This window comes from Platalea leucorodia, assembly GCF_965183815.1.
Source record: "Platalea leucorodia genome assembly, chromosome: 1".
NCBI classification, from domain to species: domain Eukaryota; kingdom Metazoa; phylum Chordata; class Aves; order Pelecaniformes; family Threskiornithidae; genus Platalea; species Platalea leucorodia.
This window is the reverse complement of record NC_138823.1, coordinates 13217560-13242594: the sequence shown is the minus strand read 5'-3', so window position 1 is coordinate 13242594 and position 25035 is coordinate 13217560. Positions and strand designations below refer to the sequence as shown.

Sequence of the window (25035 nt, the reverse complement as noted above, 5' to 3'; positions counted from 1 at the left end):
AGGGTTGCGCTGGAGCACGGGGGAAGCCGCCGAGGTGAGGGATAACCTCTTCCAGGCACAGCGCCTGTCAGGCCTCCGCCCTCCCGCCGCTGGCTGCCAAGCACGGCGCTGGCCTATTACAACCGACCCAAACAACCTCGCCGCGCTCCCCTGCCGCCGAGCGGGGGAAGGCCGCGGGCGAGCGGGGCTGCCCCGGGCCCCGTCCCGCGGTGACCGCCCCCCGCCCCGCCGGAACTGACGTGACGCTTCCGGGGCGTAACGCGGAAGCGGCGGCGGGCGGGAGGTGGCTGCGGCGGCGGCGGCGGCGGGCCGAGGGCAGGGCGGCCCTGGGCTGGAGCGCCTCCCGGCGACGGGGCCCCGCGGCGCGGCCCGGCCCGGCCTCCTCGCCATGAACATCGACGTGGAGTTCCACATCCGCCACAACTACCCCTGGGGACGGCTGCCGGCCAGCGTCAAGCAGGTGCCGGCCGGCGGGCGGGCAGGGTGCGGGCTGCCGAGCTCCCGGCCCGGGGAAGCGGAGGGCGCCGGGGGGAGTGCGGGGAGGCGCGGGGACTCAGCCCTGCCCGCCGCGGGGGCTGTGGGGCGGTGCGTGGCTGTGGGGAGCGGGGGGAGGTGAGGGCGGGTGCGGGGCTTTCTGTGGGGAGCGGGGGGTGCGGGGAGGGCGCGGGGTCTGCGTGTGAGGAGGGGGAGAGGTGGGGGGTGCGCGGCCCCTCTGTGGGGAGAGGGGGGGTGTCTCTGTGGGGAGAACGGGGCATGAGGGCGGTGTGGGGTCTGTCTGTGAGGAGCGGGGGGTATACCTGCGTGTTCGTGGGTCTCTGTGAGGAGAGGGGGCGTAGGGGCGGCTCGGGGTCCCTGTGGGCAGAGGGAGATGTGGGGGGTGCTCTCTCAGCTTGTGCAGGCGCAAGACCGGCCGAGGCGGGTGTCCCCCACCCGGCCCCTGGGTAGCGTCAGGCGAACCAGAGAGGCGTCACCGGAGACTTGTGCAGCAGGGAACTGTTGCAGCGAGCGGCTTGTGGACAAGAAAACCTCATGAAATTTTGATTTGACGGATTTAATGGGCCTCTGATAGCAGAGGGGAGATACTGTGTCAAGTCAAGAGGAGGTTCTCGTTTCCAAAGTCTTACGCTGCTTGAAAGCAGATAAACAATTCCTGCTCTTGCACAAAGGAGGGATGGAGAGGATGAGTAGTGGCTGCAGGCCCCAAGTAATTGAATTCCTGGAGTTTGAGATTTCAGGAGCTGTTAGAGGGGCATGAATGATGATTTCTCTTTACCTGCCCAGCTGAGTGCCATACTGTTGGCTATGTGATTCAGGATAAAAAATATCCAGCATTTAATGCATTATTTTCTTTAATGTAACTTCTAGAATACTGTTTTGTTAGAATAGCCCTTAATACTTTTGTACTTGGAGCAAATGCTTGGATCCCTCTTCGGATATTTAATCAATTATGGATCCTGTCTGTGATATCAGGTGTTTCTTTTCTAGTATGCGATTCTGCAGTATGTGTGCAACTTGTTTGTTTATCCCATATATGCAGTAAAGTACCTTTTTATCTGAGGATCTTTTTTAATATGAGCATCAGTGAGGGAACCAGGAGGGGGGGAGGGAGGGGGAAAAAAAAAACCTGATCACTTGTTGCAGATGCAGAGTAGGAGAGTAATATGAAGAATTTTGAGGGGACAGTTTTTGAAATAAGGCATTTAAAGCACAAACCAAAGTTCTCTTTTTATCTTCTTTCATGATAGTCAAGTAATGTGCTGTGCTTATGCCTTAACCTTGTGACCTAAGATCACTTCATTGCATTACTTGTGTGAAGCTACAACTTGAGCTGTTTCATTATTTATTTTTTGCATTATAAGCTTCTTGGGTGCAGCAGTTGAAGCTTCACATGTCATTCACCATGCTTGGTTTATGGTACGCTAATTCTGGGTAATTCTTCAAGGCTGCAAGACACTGAATGCTTGGTAAAATGCTTGATGCTTCCTGTCTTCTAAAAGGCGGTTTAAAACCTTTGATTTGAGAATTAGATGTTCCCTTTTTTATCAGAATGGTATTAGGAAAAAAAAAATATAAAGACTATTGCTTAAATCTGCATCCCATATAGAGAGATCTATTTAACTAAAGATACTTTTGACCTCGTACAGAGACTAAAGATACTATCAGTGTATTGAACTGGGGGACTCCCTGAGTAATGACAACTGCCTGCATATGTTTCCTCATAAGGCACTTTGCAGTTGTTTAACTAAAAGGGGTTTTGTGCATGTCAGCTAAAAGGCCTTTCCGTTTTCAAGGGTCTTGGAAACTCTCAGAGGGAATATGAAAGGCAGGTCGTACTCTACAGCATCCGCAATCAGTTACGATACCGGAATAACTTAGGTGAGTAAAGAAGCTAAGTAACTTCTGATTGCTACCTGATTCTTCTGTATGGAAGCTTGCCTTTAAAACTGCAAGAACTAGCCGTGTTCAAAGGTCCCTCGTTCCCTGAAAATAAATACTTTAAAATGATAAAACACCAAGAAAAGCCTTGACTTTTGAGTCTGTTTGGCATCTTTTCTAGCAAAGCACTCTTTAAGGTTACTGAGTTGGCAGGTGGAACTGAATTCCTACTGTAGTTATGCCGCCCTTTTCCAAGAAATTAAGAGATGCTAACAGAGGATTTGACCAATAAAATAAAGCCTGTCACTAGATGAGATGCAGACAGTGGTCCTGACTCGCATGAGATACTGGCTATGACTTGTTTGTGGACTTCCAATTTATTTTGCATTGACTGCATCCATTCATCTTCCCAAAGTAGATAATAGTTTCACTAATTAAAAGATAATTTTCTACAGCCTGCATGAGTTCTGTCTCAATAGGCTGCTTCCTGCTAACCTGTAAAATAAATCTGCTCTGTTCTAAGGTCATCCTTAAAGGCTCTGAGAGTACTCATATCATATGTAGAAATACTTGGATGCTGAATGCCTTGCATTACTCCTTTGTTTTTTGTTTTCTGTCAATTGCCGTTGTACTATTTTTAATACTTTTGTTATAACACTTTTTTTTAATTGAACTTCATAGAACAGCGTAACTTTTTTTCTCCCCTTGTAGTTAAGCATGTCAAGAAAGACGAACGTAAATATTATGAGGATCTGTTAAAATACAGTCGAGATCATCTCATGTTGTACCCTTATCATTTGTCTGACATCATGGTAAAAGGTCTGAGAGTAACACCGTTTTCATATTACACGGGCATAATGGAGGTGAGTACAAAACTATGGTGAGAACATGTTGTTTTCTGTCCTGGAGATGTTGGTGACGGCCCTGTAATGCATACGAGGCAGTGTCATGTAGTTCGTTTGCTTTTGGGTAGGGTATGCTAACAAGTAAGGAAACTTTCTAAAGAACTACTTGTACCTGCAGTTTTTTCCCCTCTGCCCCCATAAGCCTTTCAAGAGCTGGACTTTGTCATGTGGAACAGGGTGGGACTCACTCTGAGGCCAGTCTTTCTCTTCTGATGTTTGAGATTGTGACTCTTCACTTCAAACTATAAAAGAAATAACTCATTCTGTTAGATTAATAAAACAAAGAGAATTTCCATTTTTAAAAACCAGCACATTAGAACGCTTATTTTCTTTTCTGTTCTCCTTCAAAAAGGACACTTAACCATATTAGAAGCTTTTTCAAAAGCTTAAAGCACATCCTTTTCTATGAGAACAAAGATGGTTCTGTTTTCTGTCAGCGCTCTGGCAAACGTCTTTTATTTTCATTGGATATCAGAAGTGCTTTTTTAATTTTGTGTCTAGTGATTGCAGACATAACGGATTAGTTGTTAGCTTATTCTGTTATTACTGTTAGCAATTCTGTGTGCTGTGTTTGGGTTTTTTTTTTTGTGAAGACAGATACAGGATTTTATCTTATTCTGTCAATCAGCATTTTTCTTTGTAAAGCTTGTATTAAACAAGTCTCTGTTTTTAACTTATTGTGTAATGATTAATCAACTAATTGGCAAGTTCGATAAGGTAACTGACTTTAATAGATTTGCTTTTAATTTCGTCTTGTTCTTAAAAAAAAAAAAAAGCAGGCAGAATTTTGGACCTGCTTCTCTGAAATGACAACTTTCTTGTTGCAACTAAGTTTTCTTGTCTTTTTAAGGATATAATGAACAGTGAAAAAAGCTATGATTCGTTACCCAACTTCACTGCTGCTGACTGTAAGTATTATCTAGTTGCATTACTGCTTCAATGAGTTGGAAATAAGGAGCTTCTGAAAACGGCTTTGTGGGCATCTGTTTGCTTGAACACAAGTGTGTGAATGAAGGTGTAGAAGCATTTAAATAGTGATATTAAGGAGCGTGTGCTCTCCAGAGAGTTCGTCCGTATGGTCAGCACTGGAATTGGGCTAGTTTGAGTACAGATAGGCATGGTGCAAAATCTTGTGCAGCTTCTGTCCTTGCTTGTATTGCATTCCTGTTTGCTTGGACTTCTGGGTGGAAAGTCTTACTGGCTGTTGTGCATCAGCAAGGTGAGCTGCTGGTCCTTTCCTAATGTGTTTTTTGGCATGTGTTGGGCAGAAAGCTTTGGGAAGACACTGAAAGGCTGTTGACACTCCTGTGAATTAGCATTAATGTAGACTGGGGGATGAGGTACCAGAAAAGAGAGAGAAGAGAATCTGGTATTTTATGATACTCCTGGATGTGCCAGGTGTTTTATCCTGCTTTCTATTAGACTGTTGTGGGTATGAGGTGGGGAGATTAGGAAAGCAAAAACGTTGCACCTGGTGGAGGAGAACAGAGTAAGAGCAATAGCCTACTGGTAAGTCTTATAGAGGAAAATGCAGACTGCTGACATAGGGAGGGTGTTAAACCTGCCACTGAGAAGTTATTCATAGCTGAAGGCTTCATTCCTCACCTTCTGTATGAGTTTTTATAGTTCTCTTTAAGGGTTTTGTGTAGTCAGGTGAGGAGTAGCCTGCAGCTTTTGAAAACAGTTGGGGTTTTTGTTTTTAAAAGGATATTATCAGTTAACTCTCCTAAATTACCTCTATGTAATGCTCACACTGGGAAACCAGATCAGGGAAAAACTTTTTTATTCAGCGCCATGTAGCTCATTGGAAATCTAGTGTTACTGAGGAATATGAAGAGAGGAAAGACTTCCCTGGTGGTTCTTTTTCTTTTTTCCCCCTAGCAATTCTGTTATTTTAGCAGCAGCTGCAGGTCAGTTGCTGAGGTATAATTAAGTTAAACGTCTTTCTTAACATCTTGTCATAAAAGCTAGTGTCTAACTAGAAAGTTGGACTTAACCCATATTCTGTCTCAGTTTTAAAACTAATGAGTACTTTTCTAGTATCTGTTCATAGTTCCTTAATGGTTGAAGGCTAGAGAGTAGAGAATTAAATTCTGATTCAGTTTAACTCAACTACATCTTAATCATCTTCCTTAGACACTTATGTGGCCTTTTGTGCTCTAATTCTTAGAGTTCTAATCTAGCGCATGGTGTGGGATTTATTAGGGAGAAAACTATTGACCGAAATCTGGTACAACTTTAGTTCTGTTAATTTGAAGCATAGTTATTAGCTGTTGATGTGAGTGTAGGAGAGAAACGGGTTGGATTATTCCCTGCTACCCCATGACTTGAGAGGTATGAGGTATGGGGGTTTTTAACCTATACAGAGTAGATGAATGGGAATGGATTCTGGTTTTAAATGTATGTCGTACTCTGTCAAATTCAGTTAAAACTGAATTTAGCTCGTATAACTATCCTTTTATTTTGGGAAGAAAGAGTAATAAATAATATTATTGTAGAAGTAGGCATGATTCTTTGAAGAATGTTTTATGTATCTTCAGCTTAAACCTGTCTTAAGAGAAATAAAACCTTACTTATTTTTCAGGTCTAAGACTTCTTGGTATAGGAAGAAACCAGTATATAGATCTAATGAACCAATGTAGGTCTTCAAAAGTAAGTTTGTCTTTAATTTCCTCTTCCTTCCCCTTCCCCCCCCATTATTTCATAGGAAGTGAAGACTGGAATAATTTCATAGATCTGATTTGTTTAATAGTATGGCTAATTGAATGTGACATAGTGTGTTGCTAATTATATTGTGTTTCCTGAAGTTAATAAAGAGCTTTTTAATTTTAAATTAAAAGTATACTAAAGAAAAAGTTAATCAGTACTACATCTCCCCGCCCCCGCTGTATATTTTCAGAGCTATATTTACTCTGTGGCACCAGATATCTAATGTATAATGTATATGGAATAATGATACTGGTTCTGGAAGAATTATTCCATGTTTCTATGTTGAGATCAGACTTTATTCTGGGCCAGTTCTCCATCTAGGTGTAAATTTTTGTAGTAAGTATATTTTTCTCTGAGACAACGGTAATGAGTCTGAACAGGCAACCTTGCATGTGGACAGCACATGTGGAAAACGTTGTAATGACTGTTGATAGAAGTAGGCCCTTCAGTTTGCAACAGTCCCTTCCTTTCTTCAGAAAACTCATAAGTGCTCTTGCACTAGCTTCACAGTGCTCCTGCAACCAAAAGCGTGCTTACCAAAATATGAAGTTGATAGAGTGAACCGAAAAGTAATGGCTGTACAATGGAGCAGAAGCTATTTAGGTCTATAAATGAACAGTACCCTCCAGTTTTTCTTTCTTGGACTGAAATTCACTGTACTTTTTTAGCACCATGCTTATTGAGAATGTGGGGTACTTTGTCCTTTAAAGTAAATAAAATGTTCCTAAAATGTCTTTTTTAAGATCATTGAATTTCTTTAAAATACCCCATTTGTATATTTCGTTTGCTGTGCTTTCTTACATGTTCACAGTAGAAAATGTCATAAATAGTTTAAATTTAGACTTGATCCTAATGTGTTTGAATAGTGTGGTTTGTAATTAGTGACACATAAAATATGCTTTATTTGAAGATTTAACAATATCAGATGTGAATAATTTTTTTCCTTCCCATTTTCATATGATTTGAAGGAAGAGAGAAACATTTTTTCCTGAACAAGGATATGCTTTTACTAAATAGCAAGGCTAATAGTATTTGTGTGTATCCAGTCTGTGAATATAATGTACTTAAAAATGGATGTTTATAAAAATCATCTTATAAAAGTAAATGTCTGTCTGCACACGTGAAGTGCTCTTTATTATTATCTCAAATGGACTGTACCACTGCAGAAATTTTTCAGAAGGAAAACTGCTCATGATCTGTTACCTGTGAAACCCGTGGAGATTGCTATAGAAGCTTGGTGGGTCGTGCAGTCTGGCTACATCACTGAGGATGACATCAAGGTATTTTCGTATGGATTGCATCTCTAATTTTGGTTGAATACTCATAGTCCCTGAAAACAGTAGCTTCCCTTCTGCCCTGTGTACAGTGCTGAGGTGTTTTTGAGTCAAACAATCTGTGGTAACTAATGTGCATGATGATATTCTTTGTACAAGCAACAAAATAGGTTTTCTTAAGTTTCATAGTTAAGCCCTGACAGCTCAGTTTTGTCTGAATCTTCACCTTCAGTATAATTAGAATGTCAGTGGACTTTATTTTATATATAATGTCATTGTTTCTGCTCCTTGTGTGTCCTTTATTTTTTCATTGTTTGCATGTGAAAAACTTGTGAGCTGACTTTATTCCATTCTCAGTTTCTTTCTACAGTCAGTTTAGTCATTTGATCTGGATTTAATTCCTTCTCTGGAAGTCTTTTGTTTAGATTGTAATGTGTTTAAAGCAGTGATGAAATCTTTTTTTGGTTATTGTTGGGAATATCTTGGGCAGTGCCTACTTACATTCTGACATCCCGTCAACCCAGAGTAGTTAACCTGAGACATGTTACTTTGATATTGTAATGGACGTCTTTCTAGAATGGTTCCAGTTGTGTAGTTGAACACTCAGTTTGGAAGTTATAAAGAGCAGACCTGTTATACTGTGGACTTCACTTGCCAAACGCCTGTACGATTAAGTACCATTCCTAGAGCGTGCATAATTTTGTGTGGGGACAAAAGTAAAAAAAAAAAAAATTAAGACTTCAACAAGAACTGCGGTGAATTCTTCAGTGCAAATATTTTGATTAAGAACATGGGTTACTTCCTATATTCTATATTGCTTATGATTGACTTGAGGCTGTAATGTTTTTGGATTTTTTTGAGTGGTGTTAAATAAGTTGCATAGACTCACTTCTACAAAAGACTATAACATGATTTCTTTCTACCTAGATTTGTACTACATCAGAGAAGTCTGCTATTGATAAGATAATTGACTCAGGTCCTCAGCTTGCTGGTTCATTAGACTTCAATGTAGTTCACAGTAAGTTTTTAATGGACATTCCTTTTCTGTTTGTAGACATTGCTCAGTAAATTCTGAGAGTAGGAATAAAGGGATGTAGACAGCTGAAGCATAAGAGGAGGTGGAGGCAAATACTCAAGAGCTTGTACAGACTGCAGTCTGGATCTTGTAAATGGTTTAACAGTGAGCCATTAGCAGCTGTTGCTCTGTTACTGTTTGATTCAACAAATTCTTTCATTAAAACTGTCAGTAAAGATTGTGGGGGAGGTAGATGAGGACAAAAGAAACTAAAATTAAAAATGTCAGAGTCTGTAATCCTGGGTGGTAAAACTTCAATCCTTGCTTTTCAAAGAAGAGGTTTTGTAATTTTGTCCTGTTTGAATACCATGAAAATGGGGCTTAAAGTCTAAAGGACTGTTGTTTCTCAAAGGTCGGCAGCTGTTACTGAAAAATGGTGTGCACGTGTCTCCCCGTTTCAGTGTAACAAATATTTGATATAGACAAATCGTACTAGTCAAAGGAACACAAATTCACTGACAAAACTCCTCCTTGAGAATTCTGTCTGTAAATGCTTGGCTTACTACAAGCAATTGAATCTGTGCACTGTACTTTTGTTAAGAAATTGAGGCAGAATTCCACTGCCTATTACTGAAGCAGAACAAAAAAATAAAAACAAAAGTGAGGTAGGTGAAATTCAAGCTCTGGAGTGGATCTGTAATAGTTTAGGGCTTAAGAAAATTTGAATTCAGAAAACACTTAATGATCTTTCTCTATACATGGCCTGGTGTTGCTTGCGGAGAGGGTTATAGCTCAGGTTTAGTAGGTTTAGAAGTATCTAACGTACCTTTCTACCCTAACTCATGGGTAGAAAAAGAATGTACAGAGGATTAATATAATGGACTGCCAGTAGGATGAGATTTTATGGGGAGAGAGGACTGTTTAGTCCAAACTACGATGCCATCAATACATTTCAGGTACAGTAAGTAAGAATGTATCAACTATGAGAGCTGAATCTGAAGGAGAGAAAAGCCCCCTTCGCATGTTGATGGCTTGTAATGTCATCCTGATCCATTAAAGCTGGTTTATTGATACACATCGATTTGCATAGCTGAGCATGTGTTACTGCCCATGATGAACAGCAGTTGTATCAGCATGAATTCAGGTTAGTTGTTGGTATACTGCAGGCATGTTTGTTTAATACCTGATTGGGGGTAGCAATGTCACTATATGTATTATAGACATACAGCTATATACACGCACACTATAGCTGGACTGAGCTGTGTGTGTATGTGAAACATCCTGACAATTTTGCTTTGTGTTTAATAACACTTCACCTGAGGGTTGTTGGCACGCTTCCTCCCTGCTGTAAGGAATATGATGTAGATGGAGTGATCTTGGGTAACATCAAAGAAACCAATGACAATAAATTTGGCTTATTTTATACTGTGTAATTTAGCTTTCTGCTTTACTGTTAGAGTACAGCTGTTACAAACCTTGTACTTTAAAGATAACTATGCTGAAATGTTTTGCCCTTCCTTAAAAACTTCTCCCTGGCTTATCAACTCTGCAGAACTCAGCTGAGATGCTTAGTGCGCAGATCAGTGTCATGTGGGGAAACCGTCATTCAAAATCTACCATGTTATTGTCCTGTTTGTATGCAATGTCCCTCTGTATCTGCTGCAGTTTTGCTGACACCTGGTGTTGAAGTGCCCCAGAATTTATTTTTACAGTTGTGTAAAAAAAAAAGACTTTCAGTGAAGATTTGTGGGAAGGGCATGTGAGGACCATCGGAACTGATGTGATTTAGTTTGTATCCTTGCTACGAAGTGTGTGAGTTCCAGCCTGAGTTAAGACAGGACCAAAATGTAGCCAGCATCCTCAACTGACAAAACTAATTCAGGATAAAAAAAACCACTTCTTGACAGTACAGTAAAGATGGTGAAAACTAAGTTAACATTTAGGCAGGGACATGCTTATTTTTGTCAAATGTAGCTGCTTCGATCTGGGGTCAATCTACTGTGCTCGATTGTCCCAAAAGTACTTGTAGAGCTCCAAGTGTACTGCCTCGGACTGCAAGTAAAGATCTCTATTTTAGGGTGACACCTGTTTAATATTAGATGTGGTTTGTTGATCCATGCATTGCAAAGTAATATTCTACTGCGGAGGCTATTGGGGAAAGTTACTTCAAATTCTGAATTGGCTGTTGGGGAAGTCTACTTTGTATCATTAGTACTCTGGAAAATACTTTTTCTAAAATGATATGCTTTATTTATAAAGGTTTGTATAACAAAGGATTTATTTACCTTGATGTACCAATATCTGATGACAGCTGTATAGCAGGTAAGTAAATATTTAATGGTATTATACCTGTGTTTTCTTGGGTTCATTTCAGTTATCCTGTAGTTGTCTGTCTTGGAAGCTGCTTGACTGTGTGCACGAGTTTGCTTAAACAAAACATTTGAGCTATGAAAATTTTTCCTGACAAAGTTTTCAACCCTATTAAAATATGGGGTTTTATTGTACATAAGATTTATTTCAACTTGAATTCTTAGGTTATTTTGTATATGTATTTAGGTAAGATGAGATTCTTTTAAAGATTCGTGGCATGAATCAATAAGTACCCTCCTATATATCTGTAATGAAAAGGAAGAATAGCATAGAAAAATGTAGTTGCCTTGCCAAAAGGACATGGGGTTTTGACTCCTATTTTCTAGAGAGATGCAACTTTTTTATAAATACCGGTTCCATCCTTCATGGTCTTATCACCTCAGTTATAGTCATGTGCTGAGTCTGGGGACTACGTAGGAGCTTAAACTAGCACAGCATATGGCTGCCCTTTGAACAACTCATTATGCTACGCTAGGTCTTGGGGGTTTCCAAATTCAGTATAATCTGCAAAGACATAAATCGTTTGCAACCTGGCCATGCAGAAGTTACCTGTTGTTGCTGTAGTAGAGATCAGTTAAGTGAAAGTCCTCTAAATACAAGAGACTTACTGCTTAAATAATAGCTTTGGGAATCTCAGCTCTGGAGTGTGTGGGTGGAGTGGGTTTTTTGTGTCCCACTCCAATCAGAGCCATGATTTCATCTCCATGCATGTTACAAAATCATTTTGTGGGCTGGGTGACTGGGAATTATCTGTAGTGGATGAGCTGGAGACTGCAAGGCTGTGATGCGAGGTAGAGTGGCTTTAGTTTTTATAAGAAAACACACTGACAGACATTACTTTTCTTAAGGAGTGGGAGAATTTTAAATACCATGTATGCTATTTTTAGACTTCCATTTTTTGTGACTGGGAAATCCTCAAAATTACAGGTACCTTGAAAACTAAATAAGTGTAAATTTATTATTCTGTTTTTATGCAGTTTCAGTTTAATACAGAAAGTTGCCAAATTGTAATTTTGCAAGTAATTCTTTTCAGTGCCACCACTTGAAGGTTTTGTGATGAACAGAGTGCAAGGTGATTACTTTGAAACACTCCTGTACAAGATATTTGTTTCAATAGATGAACACACAAATGTGGCAGAGGTAAGTAAAACTTGAAAGGGCCCAAAGCACGCTACTGAAAATACTTAAGGCAGAGATGTGGATAGATATCAAGTGATTTTATTCAGAGGTATTGCCAGGCTTAAGATCCAGCCTGTTTCTTTAATCTTGAATGTAACTTTTATAGGCTTGAAGGAGTACCTTCAATTCAGTGAAACAGTTCCATCAGCTGGAATGAGTTTATACAGGGGTGACTAATGTAGACTATTTTAGATGAGCTAGAACTGGAACAGTCTGCTTTCCCACTGGCCTAACGAGATTGGTTCTGTTTTGCTAATGTGAAAGAAAAAAGGTAAAATTTTTTTTCTTTGGCAGTGAAAACATGCAGGGTGTTGGCTTAAAGTAGGAATGTAACTTTTGCAGAAGTATTTGTAATTTTAGTATGAGAACTATGTTTTAATAAGGTCTTATTCTCAAAACTTGGTGAATAAGCACCTGAAAAATGCCTGTTAAATATATCCAGGATTTGTTTTCCTCTTTGCGTGTCTTCTGATACACATGGCTAACCTAGAATTACACAGTGGAAGATAACATCATATTTCTTTTGTATGCTTTCAAGTGGGACAGTTATGAGACTTCATCCCTTTTTTCATCACTTTTGATGAAGTCAAAATTGCTCCTACCTGTACAGGCTGGGTTTAAAAATAAAGAAAACGAACAAAAATATGTGGAAGCCCACAAGCGGTGAATTACCCTGCATTGTTAATACTGTATTTTTGTTTCTTCTTTCTTCCTTTTTTTTTTTTTAGCTTGCAAACGTCCTAGAGATTGACTTATCTTTAGTAAAGGTATGTGTCTATAATGCATCTGTTGAACTTGATGTGGAAAGTTCACTGTCTTGCAACCTGGTTTCATATAGCAGTTCCTTATGACGTGTATGTGTGTTCCTTCAGAATGCTGTGTCCATGTATTGTCGGTTAGGCTTTGCGCATAAAAAAGGCCAAGTAATAAACCTGGATAATCTTCATCCGTCGTGGAAGAATGTTCCTTCGGTAAACAGACTGAAGTAAGTGTCTCCGTTCTTTCACAAGGCTTATTTTTCTCATTGAAGAGAAGCTAGAACCAAAATCTGATTGTAAAGCTATTGATTGTTTTTTTGACTTCTGCAACAACTAATCCCACTTGGCTTTCTAACGTATATAATGGCAAGAATACTTGATTTTTTTAATCTGAGGATAAGGGGTGGTAATTTGCCCTGTAAGTTCAATGTACTACTTTTATTGCTGTTATTTAGTGCTGGCTTTTTGACCTTTAAATGCCTAGTTGCTCACTTTTGAAGCAGACAAGTGTACATTTGCTTTAAACTCCTGGGACTAGAAATAACAGCTGTTACTGTGCTAGTACAGAGACAGTGTCTCTTGGCACTGCTGTCAGCGAATACGTACATAAAGTTTGCTTGCTTGCTGTCAGGTACCGTTGCAGCTCTGTCATTGACACTCTCACATATATGTATATTTCTATCAAATCCTGGGAAAGTGATGTTAATACCAGTCAACAAAGGGATCTCCAAGTTGGAGTGCCAAGTTGCATTAATTAAGAATTGTCAGGTGCTTTTTAGTTTGTTTTCGCTTAAGCCATTTAAAATGACCGTTATGCCTAAATTTTCTTTAATGCTAATTCAGACTGTGACAACAAAGTGAGTTAGATTTATTTTTTTTTCTGTTGGATTCTTCTTCAATGATGGTGGCTTGATTTCTCAGATCTCTCTTTCAAAATCTGGTATTTTCAAACCCCCAAATAAACTTTTCTGCTGAAGTGAAAGCAGGACTCTCAGGGGCATCAAGCTTGACTGGTTTAGGGCTTAGAAGTATTGAAAGGCATGTATTGGGTATGCCTGTGCATGGACTACTAGCACTGGAAGGCAGAGATACTTCTCTGGTGCTGCAGTGACCGATAGATGTGGATTTTAATTCACATTAATAGGAGTACTTTGGACCCTCAAAAGATGCTGCTTTCATGGGACAGTGGGGAAAACAGAAGTCCTATACAGGAAGCTGGGTCATCTGCCACAGATACAGATACCAACAGTCAAGATGATCCAGGTTAGCACTAACAGTAAATTTTAATATATTAGGATTAATTATATTTCTTAGTGCCATAGGCTGTAAAGGGGTCTAGAAACAAGTGAAACACAGATTGTGTAGATCCTTTCTTCATATGGAATATACAGTGGGGGAGGTGGTGTCTACTTCTTGGTTTAAAGTTCTTTGGCCTCATCTTCAGAAAAAACTATTTGGCTAATCTGTATTGTGGATATCAGTTGACACAAAGATACCAATTTCTGAATTAAGTCAGTCAGTAGTTTAGTAGTGATAAGGGAATTCTGTTGACTCAGTGTGGCAATAACTAACGTTTTTTCATTTTCTTTTTTTAAATAGCTTTGACTTAAACTTGATGATTTTAAATAAAACAAATGTGATAATATATTTTCTTTTGTTCCCTATTAGCTGAAACAGCCAGCGTGAGCAGCCTGAATCTGTCTAGCGGACACACAAAGCGTATCGCCTTCCTGTTTGATTCTACTCTCACTGCCTTTTTAATGATGGGAAATCTTTCACCAGTATGTCAAAATTGTTCAATGTATTATGCCAAGAATAAATATGTAGAGCTTTAAAATACTTTGACTTCAGTGTAACACAGCTGTAATTATTTTTACAAGCTTCTGTGTTGCTTGTTGTTAAGAAATGCTTTTGCTTAATAAAACTTTTGTTTGCCCATTCCATTCTCAAAGAATTAAGACAGTTTTGTTTTGTTGTTCCAGAACTTGAAAAGTCATGCAGTCACTATGTTTGAAGTTGGCAAACTGTCAGATGAGAGTCTTGACAGCTTCTTGGTGGAGCTGGAAAAGGTAATCTGTTACGTGTTTGACCAAATGCTTTCTCAGCACTTCAAGTGTGAAGGGGCCAAACCCCTCCTGGTATTTTCATTGTGTAAAACTGCTTATTTAGCAATACAATGATAAGAACAAACACCTTATCATACTGAACCTATGTGGTTCAGTTAAAATGTTTCTTATTCACAGCATTTTTACCTCTAGTGATTTTCAGGGACACACATGAATGTGATAAGTCCGGTGAGCAAAGTGAGTTCATGAACTGTATTTGCCTGAGTCTGTGGGTACACACACCTGCATTAGGGCTTGTCCAATGGAAATCACTTTCTTTTTACTAAGGTGTTAATATTTCTGAAAGTCTGCACATCATTTTTGTAGGAAAATTTGATTATTGTGTGCTGGAATGTTTAACCTATCCACCTTTTAAAGATAATTCTAGAAGGACAGCTGTAGAATTATATAGGATGACTGCTGTTAGTTGCTGTATCCTTTTATACTGGACGTTTAAATATTTTTACCTAAAGACTGAGTTGTAGTTCTGATTTATAGATGTTGCCTTTGTTTACTTTTTGATGGTTTGACTAGCACAGCCAAGACTCACTTTTCATTTAATAGGTGCTGTAAATCACCTTTGCATATAAGCTGTAGGGTTGTTACCCATTTACAAAGCTTTAAAATGCTAATTTGTTCATCTTTCCTTTTGTGTAATTGATGCTTATGGAAACAGCGTGCCACTTGTATGCATTTATTTTGCTTCTTGTGTAGGTTCAAAGCACAGGTGAAGGGGAAGCACAGCGGTACTTCGATCATGCGCTTACACTGAGAAACACAATACTGTTTTTGCGGCATAACAAAGACCTAGGGGCACAAGCGGTACAGCCTGATCAACCAAATAACGGTACTGTGAACACTTCTGAGGAAATCCTTCTAAGTGTGTTTACTTGTCAGGCATGGACTCAGCTTTCTGATTAAGCTGCTATTTCAGAAAGAAATCTGTATCCTAGTTTTTAAAAAATATTTTGAAGCCAAAACATCACTTTTTCATCGTCCTTTGAGCCCACATTACTGAATTTGCCTGTTGAATGACAGATTTGGTTGCCAAGGCTTGGACTTAACATCCAAAGAAACAGATTAAAGCATAGTGATCTTAAAGGTCTTTTCCAACCTAAGTGATTCTATAATGTGGCAGGACAAGCTGAATTTGCAGAAGAGATTGGTTTCAAATCATGTGTTTCTGAAAGCCATAATAAAGGAGTCGTCATTTTTTCAGACAGAGTTGTTCTGTCAAAGAAACATTTTTCAAGTCATGAAAGGGAGTGTATTCTTCTAATGGGGGTAGATTTAATTACTTATTTTTAAATCTTACCTAACTTCCTTAGTGTATCTGTGCTTATTTCCTAGGATCACTTAGTTGATGAGAAGCAAGCTGTAGTGCTAAAATTATGTACAGATTTATTCAAATTCACCCCAATAATTTAAAACTTAGTTGTGGAAAATATTGTATTTATGGTTTAGCAGGGGAGAATGGGAAATCTGAAATAATACTTTGGATCGTATGTTCCATCTCAAGTCGTAATTTAAGAATCTTACATTTTCAAATTAGGGTTTCCCTTGGACCTCTTACGATGTGAGAGTTTGCTCGGCTTGGATCCAGCTACCTGCAGCAGAGTTCTCAATAAAAATTATACTCTGCTGGTTTCCATGGCACCGCTCACCAATGAAATTCGACCTATTAGCAGCTGTACACCCCAGGTGAAAAAATACTGGTTTTTTCCCCCCCGGTGTCTAGTAATATAATATCTTCTTAATAGCTTCATTTTGGATACATCTGTTAAATGTCCCTTTTAAAGAAACTCGATTATTGGCATGTAGAATAGTATTGCAGTTCACCTTAAAAAAGAAAACAACTGTTTAGTGAGGAAAAACGTGAATACTTAGTAAATTGTTTAATTTATTAACAATTTATCTGTTCGAGTAGAGTCAATGACAGATATTTTGTTCGTGAATTTTTTTTCATAGAAAATACATTACTGTCACCTTTCTGTAGAATCTCGTAATACTGGACTAAGTACCTAGAATAGCAGCAGCAGTAGAGTAATACATTTGAACTCCTGTGCTGCAAAACTAATTTATATTTCTTTAAAACTGTTGATTCTTAAATGAGATCTGTACATACAACAGTCGCAATATTAGGTTCTTTCTAATTTCTTGAATAATCTCTTCAGCATATTGGACCTGCGATACCAGAAGTCAGTTCAGTTTGGTTCAAACTGTATATTTACCACATAACTGGGCAAGGACCACCCTCTCTTTTGCTCTCCAAAGGAACACGTCTTCGAAAACTTCCAGATATTTTTCAGGTAGCGTATGCATGGGCTTATTCTTCCTTCCTTCTCCATGTGTTTCAAAGATATGCTGTACGCTATCCGGGGATAACAGTTGAAGTCAGAGGTATAATGCATTGTTGATGATGCACCTTTTCTAGAAGCAAGTTTTATTCAGCATCTTGGTTTGTTTTCTTCCTAGCTTCTGAAAAAGGAATGCTACTTATGTCTCTCTTCTTGTCACAATGTGACTGCAGTGTATTTGACGCCACCCCTTTCAATTTTAGTGTAAAATGTGATACTGCAGTCATTGTGAATACAGGTTGTAAGCCCATTCCTAGAGTCTGTTATGAAGATGTAGAAGAGCTATATCAAAAGACAGAGACATAGTATATTGTGCTCATTCTAGTATCATGTAAGAAAGGGACACCTCTCCATAAAACTTTGCCTGGTTTAGAAGATGGCTAAGATTCTTGTCTCTGCAGTGATCAGTTGCTCTCCTGAATTCCTTCCAGCCTTGAATCCACCTAACTTACTATCATCCCTACAGTGCTTTGGCAAGGAGTCCCACAAAACAGTGCGGGTGATCAGCTCATGCCTGAAAGACTTCGGATGCTGCCTTTTCCCATTCTGTCTCTGAGATGCTAATAAGGACAAATGTGCCACAAAGGAGTACTGTTAGGTATTCTGTATACTAGGCAAACCTAGGTGGAACTGGCCATGGCAACTTCTAAACTTGCCTGAACCAAAAAATCATTGTATCTTTCGACTTTGATTTGAAATGCCACAGATGCTTAGCAGTGTTCGGGTCTTGCTGCTCACGTGGAATTCATAAAATAATATTGTTCAAATGTATAACTGCAGAGAGGCCTCTACAGTTTTCATTTCATCATTCTGAGTAGATACTTGAGCTAAATATTAAAATAGTATGGAGACATTCAGAGAGGGATGTGTGTTCTTTGGTGTACCTATATCAGTAATCATCTCTGGCTCTAGGATTTGTAGATGTATTTTCCATTCCTCAAACATCTTTCACCTGTCCCTTCCCTTTCTGATTTCAAAAATTTTATAGATACTTCTATTTCTAAGACTTACTTTAAGATCACATAGGATTAAGTGTATCAAGGCTTCTAGCGCAGAAGGCATTTTGTAAGGCCATTGGTGATGAGCTTGATTCAAACCTTAGTCTGTCATTAGCTTAAACTACCAGTAAGCGTATGGATTGTGCATTTTTATTAGTAAAAAATATTCGGTGTGGTAGCCTTGAAAAACTTCAATACTGCTTGAATCTCAGTGTGCTCATAGGTCAGTTTTTTTTGTACTAAATGATCTCGCATTCTGCACTATCACAAACTTACTGGAGCTTTTTTCCCCTCTGTGTGCATATGTGAATGCTTCTCTGCTGCTACTATTTTGCAGTGTCATTTTCTTAGAGAACTGTCAAGACCTTTCTAGAAATCTTACGGAGATGCAGGAGAATTCAATCTTGAAAACTGAGAAACTGCGAAATCACTTCCTAGTCAGTGTTCTTGTCTTCCTGTCCCTTCCCCTTAGATAGGTATTTTGTTCTCTGTTGGCTGGTGTTAGTTTATCTAGCTTACGTTTTGCTTTTAAATTTATGTGGGATTATTTTCATCTCCTGTTTGCTAGGAGGCTACTGCAATGGCCACATAGTCCTACAGGAACTGGTGACAGACACCTCCTGTTCAAAATAGCATCTTAACTTTGAGGTTGGCAAACTTCTGTCTTTACCAGGAGTATGAACATGAGTGATCCTTGGTACAAAGTATAACACTATAGAGTTGTAGTTACCTGTGGTAACTTCCTAATTGTAACAATATGCTAATGCCTGACTCTAGTATTTCACTTTATGTGCTTGGATAGTCCATTACTACTGTAAATACTCTTAATTTCTCTCTTCTAGGGTTATGATCGCTTACTAATAACATCTTGGGGTCACGACCCAGGAGTAGTTCCTACTTCAAATGTTCTCACAATGTTGAATGATGCTTTAACGCATTCTGCTGTTCTAATTCAGGTACAGAGTGGTCTGTATAAATGATGAAAACACGCATAATTTTTTGAGTTAAGCTGGTACGTGGTAGAGGAGATTAACAATGTAGGAGAGCTACACTTTTGCCAAGAGCTGAAAAATATGTTTAACTTCTGTAGCCGGTGCCGCTATGATTCAGTGGTGGTGAAGTGGCGTTTCGAACTGAATGCATCTTATGTATGCGTTATTGTATTATGGGCAGACATAATAGAGTTTTGCTAGCTAAAAATGAGATGTGGATTTATGAGAATGGGAATGTAAGAAACTGGAATGAAAGTGAAGAGTCCACAACCTTTTTAGACAGCAGTGGTATAAAGGTAACTGGGAGTATGAAGTGTTATTCAAGAAATACACTTTTTTGGAGTGCTTGATATTTAGCTCTCACTAAGTGAAATAAGAGCCAAATATGCTCTTTATCACAAACAGCAGAAATAGAGTGGGTTTGTCTATTTGGGAGAAGTAAAATAGCTTCCTCTTCTGTTTCTTCGGTTCAGCTGAACTCTCAGAATTAATCGTTCAAATAAATAGATGTTTAATATTGTATCAAACATAAAATTATACATTCTCAAAGGCCCACTTGTGACAGCCTTGACTACTCAAAAAGTAGTGTACTTAGGGGTGGAAACTCTGTTTTGCTCCGGAAGTGCTCAGCAATTAGGAAATCTGTTTATAACCAGCAATTGGAGAGAAAAATTGCTCCTCTTCACTGAAGTTTAACTTCATTGTGTTTACTCATATGCATTTTAGGGGGAAGGGTGGGGTGGTTTATTTAATTGCTTATTTTAGCTAAGCAAGAACTTTAATGTATAAATATCTCAATCTGCTTATTTGTTTCATCAACTTGACCGGTACTCCCTGAAAGGGAGCACAAATAGGACTAAGCTAAGCTGATGAGTATATTTTTCTGTTCCTAATTTAATTTCTTTATGTTCAGGGGCATGGCATGCACGGAATGGGAGAAACAATGCACATACCTTTCCCATTTGATGAAGCTGAGCAGCAGGGAGGTAACTGACTGTCTTTGATGTAATCTCTACGCCATCATATTTAATTTTCTTGGATATTACCTTGTGCAGTAAGGTTGCAATAATACTTTTAATACAAATTTTCTTGGACTTATAAGTCAACTTAGATGAGGAAAATTGAAAAAATATTTACATGGTTGACAAGTCTGTCCTGAGCTTAGAGATACGGTCTTCTCCTTTCTATCTTCTCTGTCCTAATTAGAATGTGTTTTCTGCCCTCTCTTATCTCCTAGCACAGATATAAAGAAGTAACTTCCACAAACACCTCTGAATCTTTCTTTGTGCGTACTTGCTTATTACCTAGCGTGTTTATTAACTGCATAAATAAATCCTCTGTATATTCTATTCAGCATATCTTAATTGTAAAACAGGTGAGACCAAAACTGAATAAGCTTATCTTGATTAGTAGCACTAGGAACTATTATGGAGTTTTTTTCCCCAGGAAGAGCTTTGTTAGCAAAACCTCCTATTCCTTCAAAGTCTGCCTGGCTCAACTGATTTTGAAAGGCAGAAATTAACATGTTCTGAAATACTCCTTGATGAGTAGGACATAAGCTTTGGATAGTTGAGGCCATAGCCTTCCCAGCTGAGAGCTGTCATAAAAGTATGAATTTCCAGATATGAAATCTAAAATTATTCAAGCTGCCACTTAAAAAAATCTGAGCCAACTAGAAGCAAAGCTCATTTCCTAATTTACTTTTTACCAGGTTCAAAATTAGTTATTTATATTTGCTCTCTCTGGGATGTCTGTTTTCTTCTGACTTGATGCTAGGTGAAAAATCTTGAAGGCAAAGTCTCTAAGTTCTAGCATGAACAACTCGGTGTTGAAACTCCTTGTTACCCTCTAATACTGTACTCTAAGTCTTCAGAATTTCAGATATGTGGAACAGGTATCTTGTATTGAATTTGCCATAAGAGACTCTGGCACTGAAAGAGCTGGACATCACATTCCTAGCTGAACCTTGCCATCTCTGCTGTCTGTATGTGAGAGAGAGATCATCTTCTGTTTGTATGTTTCTTCCTCCTTGGCTCTTTTAGTGTACTGTAAAATAGCAATTAGTGCTTGGTGTGGGAAGATTGTGATCACTTATGTGTTATCCCAGATCTACCAATGTGATCATTAACCTGGAGCATTGCAAGAGAGGAAAATCCAGATTAAAAAACTTAGCTTGGCCTAGAGATGAACTATGTTATTATGGAGGAGGCTTCTAGTAAAGTAAGCTGGAATATGTGTTGTTTTCTACCAGACTTCTCTCGTGTGAACATGGGCATTCATACGGCTTTAAAAATACTGAGAAACAAAGTAGACTTGCAGCATTTTTGTGGCTATGTCACTATGTTGAATCCTACAAGTCGGCATGCTAACAGAAAGCTGAGTGATGCTTCTGATGGAAGAGGTTAGTTACCAATAATTGTCTTTTTTGGCTGTGTTCCCTTAATTTTGCATACAATCACTTCAGCAAAGTTGAACAAAGGATTACAATTCTTTGATTTGGAACTCTAGAAAATACTGTCCAATGTAGACAGGAACCCTTCTTTAGTGTGAACCTGTTGGCAGTAGGCTTACTTCCTAATTCTTCTTTGTGACTAGCTCAAAAATAGCAAATACAGGCTGAAAATCACTGGACTAGAATAGTCAACAGAAGAAAAAAAATAATTTCAAAGAAGTAGAAGTACTTCATTAGAAGTAAATTGTGCCATTTTTATATGCCAGAACTTAATTTTTAAGTGCGTTGAGGATCCTTAAGTGGCTCTTTAGTCCTAAAATGAGTCAGGCCCTATGTTTCTCCATATCCCTTCTTCCAGTTTTATAGCTGTATGGTCTTTGGGCAAAACTTGTGTCATGTTTCTTACATCAGGTGGTATCTAAACTTATATTCACTTAAATGTTTATGTAAGAATTATTTTACCTTTAGGAGAGGCTGAACTAGCATCAGGATCTGACGTAAATGGGAGCACAGAATCATTTGAGATGGTAATAGAAGAAACCTCAATGGATTCTGCAGTCAAGCAAAATGTTGAAGGTAAAAACATGACAAATGGCTTGTACTAAACATTTTCAGTCCAATGAGATATCTTGGTTTTTAAGGATCCGAACACACATTGTTGTTTGATTGTTGTCTGGGATGGTAAGTGCAATGCGAAGTGTTCTTCCTCCTTAAAATTCACATTCCCTTAAATCCTTGAGCGCTTCAGTAAATGAACTGTGTTTAAAAAGTACGAACTGTCCAATGAAGCCTGATCTGAGAGAACTGGTTCTGGGATCAATATTCTTGCTTTGTCTTTTCTTAAAATTTGGTTGTCTCTTGGTTTTCTTTCTGCAGTACCCACAACAGAACTGGAATGGGTTCCCCTGGAATTATGCTTTGGCATTCCACTCTTCAGCTCCGAGTTGAATCAGAAAGTCTGCAGAAAAATTGCCACTCATGGATTATGTAGAAAAGAAAGGTGAGATTGTATGTGTTACGCCCAGAGCTTCTGCAAGAAGTGATACCTACAGTTCGATGACTGTAGGAGCAGAACTGAGCTAAGTTTCATGGAGTACCTAATTCTAGTGTGTAAGGTGGCTGCTTTTTGGCTTATAGATACCAGCGATGACGTACAATCTAGTAGTCCTTAGTTGTGGTAAGATTAAGATTAGGCTGTTTTTGTGGTTTCTGCAAGGTGAAAACTAATTCTTTGTGGTAAACTGTTTATGAACAGATCAGGGAAAAAAGTAAATTAGGGTACCTTCCTACTCATTTTCCCTTCCTAGCCTCACACAGGCTTTTGTTCCTCCTCCTAACCCCTCTACCCAGCTCCTGGGGCAGGGAGAGGGGAGGGGAAGCTTACTGGTAATGCTTCAATGTCAAATGCATTTAGCTCTTGTGGAAATTTTCTTTACTATTGGTATCGTATTTGCTAAGTTTAGTCATGGCTTATGATCAAGCTGTCTTCTGCTTCTTACTGTAGCTTTTCTTTATGGAAGACTGCTCTTTCACCAATGGGATTTTTGGGTTTGTGTTTTTGTTTGGGTTTTTTTGTCTCTTTCTAGAGCCTGGTTCTGGAGATCAAAAATAAGGCTGCTTGAAAACATGGCTTAAGGATTTTATTATAGTAGTTGACCTGCTTTTTAACAGTGTGTCACTAATCTGCTTCTTAAGTCATGTTACCAGACTGTCCTAGATAAGAATGAGACGTGATAAAGTCTAATATATTAATAGCTTATGTAAAACAGAATTTTTCAATTACAATAGTTTCACTTTAGCATGGTGTAAATGATAGGGAAAACAGCATTTAGCTGACTAGACCCAAGAGCAAATGAGGTGAGTTGAGCACCTCATCAATGATGACAATATTATAAAGCTTTCTGTGTGAAAGCTTTTAACTTTGTCACATGATGTTAGGTACTACTGGAGTTAATTGTGAGCAAGTTGCTATGGTGTTACTTTACTAGTAAAAATTTGCACACCTTGGACATAGCTTTTCTCTTTTGTTTTTTACAGCCTTCAAAAACTCTTACATTCCAGTAGAAAGCTGTCTCTTCAGGTCCTTAATTTTGTTCATTCATTCCAGGTAAGGAGCAATAATCCAGATGTAAATCATTCTTTATGGTCTGTCATCCCTTTTCGCCCTCCTACTTGCCATTCTTGGGTGTATGGAAACACACATGGTTTGTTTTATTTGCTTTTTCTTTAAATGGTAACTGTATTAAGAGCACTATCAACCTCAAATTCTACTGTGTCATGGTTTAACCCCAGTCAGCAACTAAGCACCACATAGCCTCTCTCTTAGCCTTCCCCCCAACCCAGTGGGATGGGGGAGGGAATTGGGGGGGGGAAGTAAAACCTATGGGTTGAGATAAAGACAGTTTAATAGGACAGCAGAGGAAGAGAAAATGATGATGATGATAAAAGAATATATAAAAAAAGTCATGCACAATTCATTTGTTCACCACCTGCTGATCAATACCCAGCCTGTCCCCAAAGAGTGATTGCTGGCCCCCCTGCCCTGCCTCAGCCACCTCCCCCCAGTTTATATACTGGGCATGACATCATATGGTATGGAATAGCCCTTTGGCCAGTCTGGGTCAGCTGCCCTGGCTGTGCCCCCTGCCAGCTTCTTGTGCACCTGGCAGAGCACGGGAAGCTGAAAAGTCCTTAACTAGTGTAAGCGCTACTTAACACACTGATGCTTTAGTTGTTGCTATCAATATTGTTCTCATACTAAATCCAAAACACAGCAAAAATACCCTAAAAACCAACTACTAGGAAGAAAATTAACTCCATCCCAGCTGAAACCAGGACATACTGGTAGCAAAAAGTACTTCCCTATCCCTTTTCTAGCCTTATTTAATACTTGCCTCTTAACTTCTGTGGTTGCATCTGGTGTGTAACTAGTTTCATTGGGTTTTTTTATGGGACTTGCACAGCAAAATTGTTCTTCACTCCTCCTGTTGTAACACAGCCTACTTTGCTGGTTACTTGGTCGCTTCTTAGATATGTTATGGAGATTTACTGCAAACCACGGATATGCTAATCTTTTGAGATTTTATCTGCATCTCAAGCCAACTGTGTTCCCTTAAGAGAAAATGAAATACATTAATATGTATTTCATACCAGTATACTTTTTGTATTTGTCCAAAGATCCTCTAGAACTTGCTGTTAAATGAGCATAAATACATAAAACTGTGTACTCTGGGAGAATTTCTTTTAGAGCATAGACAGAGAACAGTGTGTAGCAAGCAAGGAGGAGTGCCAGGTCTGCAGCCTGCTATAATTCTGCATGGAAGTGTATGCTGGCAAGGCTTGTCCACATGTAACATGGAATCTGCTTATGTCCTATGAGTCTTTTCTCTAAAATTCTGTCCTTTCAGTAAGGTAAGGAACTTGCAGGTTACTTAACCAGGTAATGTTATGGATGGTGTGACCCTGAAACCGCTTCCTCATGAGAACATTGGAGATTCCCAGTAGGTTTGAAGCCTTGAAACTATCTGTCAAACAGTTTAAAGTGA

At 39.0% G+C, this 25035-nt stretch overlaps 1 protein-coding gene across 2 annotated transcripts in view; it reads left to right on the top strand.

Moving 5' to 3' along the window:
* The first annotated feature begins 311 nt into the window (after positions 1-311).
* The window catches only part of FAM91A1 (family with sequence similarity 91 member A1), a 28307-nt gene continuing 3583 nt past the window's right edge, over positions 312-25035 (top strand). The window contains exons 1-23 of one of the 2 annotated variants that reach the window (XM_082323712.1): positions 312-460; positions 2292-2376; positions 3088-3239; positions 4132-4189; positions 5866-5933; positions 7157-7270; positions 8192-8282; positions 10539-10601; positions 11683-11789; positions 12557-12595; positions 12701-12813; positions 13731-13849; positions 14255-14367; positions 14569-14655; positions 15406-15538; positions 16244-16392; positions 16866-17000; positions 18889-19002; positions 19952-20024; positions 21290-21439; positions 21959-22066; positions 22367-22490; positions 23528-23597. In XM_082323712.1, the coding sequence (XP_082179838.1) occupies positions 389-460; positions 2292-2376; positions 3088-3239; positions 4132-4189; positions 5866-5933; positions 7157-7270; positions 8192-8282; positions 10539-10601; positions 11683-11789; positions 12557-12595; positions 12701-12813; positions 13731-13849; positions 14255-14367; positions 14569-14655; positions 15406-15538; positions 16244-16392; positions 16866-17000; positions 18889-19002; positions 19952-20024; positions 21290-21439; positions 21959-22066; positions 22367-22490; positions 23528-23597 (2337 nt within the window). In that variant the 5' untranslated portion in view covers positions 312-388. Of the gene's footprint in view, positions 461-2291; positions 2377-3087; positions 3240-4131; positions 4190-5865; positions 5934-7156; positions 7271-8191; positions 8283-9306; positions 9424-10538; positions 10602-11682; positions 11790-12556; positions 12596-12700; positions 12814-13730; positions 13850-14254; positions 14368-14568; positions 14656-15405; positions 15539-16243; positions 16393-16865; positions 17001-18888; positions 19003-19951; positions 20025-21289; positions 21440-21958; positions 22067-22366; positions 22491-23527; positions 23598-25035 lie in introns of those variants that run through there. The other variant, XM_082323713.1, reaches the window with a different exon arrangement.